The sequence below is a fragment of the Benincasa hispida genome, chromosome 2 (assembly GCF_027475165.1).
Source record: "Benincasa hispida cultivar pf3 chromosome 2, pf3_genome.v1.1, whole genome shotgun sequence".
NCBI lineage: Eukaryota > Viridiplantae > Streptophyta > Magnoliopsida > Cucurbitales > Cucurbitaceae > Benincasa > Benincasa hispida.
The window spans coordinates 5556385-5560481 of NC_143479.1; the positions used below are offsets into that span (position 1 = coordinate 5556385).

A 4097-nucleotide genomic window follows, 5' to 3' on the forward strand; every position below is an offset into this window, starting at 1 on the left:
AAAAAATTTGAACTTTCTTGAGATCCTTTTCCTTTTCTTTGTTAAAAAAGAACATACCTTTCACCAGCTACAATTTTCAAGACTTTTTCTTTTACCAAAATTCACCATTAATAACTAGACACTACCATCCTCTCAAAGTCTAGCTTAATTGTCTAAACAAATATGAAGACTTTGATTCTATCGAGAGCGAGAAACTCAATCTTCTTTCTTCTAAGAATGAACCCATTTTGGATTCAATTCTTCTATTTCATCTTCATCTCTTCATTTGGATTTCTACTTTTGATGATTTTAAAACCTTCAACATATCCTTCTTTTCAACCTACAAAGTTAGATTTATTCTACACTTCAGTGTCAGCCTCAACTGTTTCAAGCATGTCATCAATTGAAATGGAAGTTTTCTCCAATTCCCAACTCATTATCTTAACAATCCTTATGTTTATAGGAGGTGAGATTTTTACTTCAATGGTTGGACTTCATTTGAGAAAATTATTTAATGGTAACCTCCAAACTCCAAACCAGATTAGAAGTAGTGTTGAGAGTTTTGAATCTTTGAGTTTAATCAAATTCTTGAGTTTGGTAGTTTTGGGTTATCTTCTGATAACTCATATTGTTGGCATTGGAATGATTGCCATTTACTTCATTTTCATTTCAAGTTTTGCCAAAGAAATCCTCAAGGAAAAAGGCATAAATTTGGTCACTTTTTCATTCTTCACTTGTGTTTCTACCTTAGCTAGTTGTGGTTATATCCCAACAAATGAAAACATGATTGTGTTTAATGAGAATTCAGGTCTTCTTCTAATCTTAATCCCTCAAATTTTACTTGGTAATACTTTGTACCCATCTTGCTTAAGGCTTTGCATTTGGGTTATTGGGAAATTTAGTAAAGATGATGATCATCAATTCAAAGCTGATTATTTGTTGAAGAATAGTGAAGAGATTGGATACCTTCATTTGCTTCCTAGCCTTCATTCTTGCCTTTTGGTTGGGACAGTTTTTGGTTTCATTTTGATTCAATTTATATTGATATGTCCGATGGAATGGAATTCCAATGGTTTGAGTGGACTGAATTCTTATCAAAAAGTTGTTGGTATTCTATTTTTGAGCACAAATTCTAGACATTCTGGAGAAACTATTGTCGATCTTTCAACGCTCTCTCCTACCATCTTGATTATGTTCGTTGTTATGATGTAAGTCTTTCTCTCCTCCTCCCTCCCCCTCTATCTCTCTCACACACGTGAAATTATTCAAAGAGACTGTCATAATGTGGTTGACTTTCTATTTGGATCCATAAGAAAAAACTGCAAAAGTATTTCGAATTTATATTCAAATCCAATAATTGTCAAAAAAAAATAAATAAATAAACTATTGAATAATTTTTTTCTCTATAATAACTAACTATAATCAGATTTTGTTTGTAAGAGAAAAAAATAGTGTTTTAATTAAACAATAATCAATGAGTTCAAAATTAGGAAAAGTAGGGCTGTAATTAGGTATGCAATAATCCTTAATATTATAACAAGATTAGAAGTTGGATTTCTCTTTATTAAAGAAAACACGGATTTTATAGGAATTATTGTTTGAATGGATTAAGGTTTCTTAATGAAGAAAAACAACCGTTCAAATTATTAACTAATCATTGTTTCATAAAAAAAAAAAATTACTAAAAAGTAAAAATGACAAAACATAAAATAGTAATAAACCTAACCTTTCTCCATTATTTCAAACGGTCAACATTAATTACCATTTCTAATTCTAACCACAAAAAAAAAAATATAAACAAATAGTATTCTTAAATTAAAATTATAAGTATTAATTACTTGAAACCACAAAAATTATTCTTATATTTTATCTTTGAAATTTCTACAATTACATGATTTTGTGTGTATTTATATATTTATAATAATGGTTTTGGATATTTGAACTTAATTTATAGGTATCTTCCTGCATATACATCTTTTCTTCCATTGAAAGAGAAGCAAGAACTAGAAGATCATCTTCAACCTCTGCAAAAAAGAAGAAGAACAAGAAAAGCAAAAGCTCTACAAAATTTATTGTTCTCACAGCTCTCTTATCTTGTCATCTTCATCATTATTATTTGCATAATTGAGAGGAAAAAGATGATTGAAGATCCAATCAATTTCAGTGCTTTGAATATTGTGCTTGAAGTTATTAGGTAACCCTTATACCTTTCATTCTCACTTCATTTTTTTTTAGAAATTTTTATGCATCGAAAAAATGTCAAACTATTTATAGAAATAGTAAAAAAAAATATTGATAGACTTCTATCAATGTCTATTATATAATATTAATGATAGACTTCTATAAGTTCTTATCACTAATAGACATTGATAGACTTCTATCAACCTCTATTAAAGAAGATTAAATTTTACTATTTTGTGTAAATAATTTTCCTTATCTTTCTATTTTTGAAAATTTAATTTCATCTTTGACTCTTTTTTTTTTTTATGTCTTTTCACTGAAATTCAAATAAAATTTAAATTTCAATGATAAACGGTAGCATTGGACTAAATTCAAATCTAACACAAAACTTAAAAACTTTAAGCCTCATTTGATTACCATTTCGTTTTTTATTTTTGGTTTTTAAAAATTAGGTATATTTCCTCCTATTTTTTACAATGATTTATATCTTTATCGTGTACAATGGTTTATTTCTTTGTTAAATTTTAAAAACAAAAACAAATTCTTAAAAGCTACTGTTTTTAGTTTTCAAATTTTAGCTTGATTTTTTAAATCATTAGTAAAAAGTAGATAACAAAGGGAAAAAAAAAAAAGTTAATGTTTATAGGTTTAATTTTAAAAACAAAATTAAAAAAAAAACTAAATAATTACGAAATTGGACCTAAAAGTGTTTAAAAACTTGACTAAATAGAAACTAAATCTAAAAGTTTGGGTTTTTTTTTTTCTTTTTTAATTTTATCTTTTTTTTCCTGGGTGGGCGGTATCAAATTTAAGTTGAAATTGTATGGTAGCTTGTAAATTAAGTCATTTTCTGCAGTTACATAATTTATATTCTCGTTTTTTTTATATCGAAATATGTAAACACAAAATGTGTAAAATCTTTTAAAAACTAATATGGTTTTGTTAGTATGCATATGGCCAAATAATAAATTTGGTTCCCATATAGTTGTCCTGGTAGGACTTTTGTATTGAGTTTTAATTTCAGTCATATTTATTGCTCTGTAATAAAAATCATTCCTAAATTATGTCGTTTTATTAATTAGAAAAAAAATTTCCACGTCTTCTTTTTTTTTTTTACTCAACTCTAAAATTCAGTAGATCTAACTAATATAGTTATCCAAACAGATAATTATCTCGCAAAAACGAAAACTATTTACTAAAATAGTAGGACAATATAAATCGATTTGTGAAGTTTGGTCTCAACATGGGATTAGATTACATTGAAATCAAACTCGAAATTATAGTGTTAAAAAGGACATTAAAATACTCACATATCTACCTTGAAATAAAATTTCAAATTACAGATTTCTTGATTATGAACGTATAGTAATAATTTAATTGAAATTTGAAGTTTAAAAAAGTAATATATTTATATGTATGTTTGGCAGTGCTTATGGAAACGTGGGATTCACAACGGGGTATAGCTGCAAACGGCAACTCCATCCCCAAAATGATTGCGTTGATAAATGGTATGGATTTTCAGCAAAATGGAGTAATGAAGGCAAAATAGTATTGATTTTCGTCATGATCTTTGGAAGACTTAAAAAATTTAACATGGATGGTGGAAAAGCTTGGAAACTTGTCTAACTTTTTTTTTTTTTTTTCTTTTTACCTATAAGAGATTTGAACCTTCAATCTATGGATCGGACATTTTAGATTTATGCTAAATTTATTTATTCATGTTCGCCGAAATTTATCTAATTTTTTTATTATAAATTAGTTTGATAAAGTTTTGTATTTATCTTATTTTAATCTTTATACTTTCAAAGATATTGAAATAATTTACTTAATGTACAAAAGACCTTATTCGCATAGATTCAGTATTAATTGAGAGATGCTTGAACTAAAAAAGAATGGGAAGATGCGTGTTGAATGAGAAATTTTCACTAGTCACAAGT

General features: G+C 27.0%; 1 protein-coding gene across 1 annotated transcript; it reads left to right on the top strand.

Moving 5' to 3' along the window:
• The first annotated feature begins 447 nt into the window (after positions 1 to 447).
• Positions 448 to 3840, top strand: LOC120070557 (cation transporter HKT1;3-like). The gene is made up of 3 exons (XM_039022350.2): positions 448 to 1187; positions 1934 to 2173; positions 3588 to 3840. The coding sequence occupies exons 1-3, from the start codon at positions 463 to 465 to the stop codon at positions 3784 to 3786; spliced, it is 1164 nt and encodes a 387-aa protein (XP_038878278.2). The 5' UTR covers positions 448 to 462; the 3' UTR covers positions 3787 to 3840.
• Positions 3841 to 4097: the final 257 nt, after the last annotated feature.

Coding starts and splice junctions, on each gene's coding strand:
- LOC120070557 (XM_039022350.2), top strand. CDS start 463: ATGGTTGGACTTCATTTGAGAAAATTATTTAATGGTAACCTCCAAACT. Junction 1,188..1,933: donor ATTATGTTCGTTGTTATGAT/GTAAGTCTTTCT, acceptor CTTAATTTATAG/GTATCTTCCTGCATATACAT. Junction 2,174..3,587: donor ATTGTGCTTGAAGTTATTAG/GTAACCCTTATA, acceptor TATGTTTGGCAG/TGCTTATGGAAACGTGGGAT.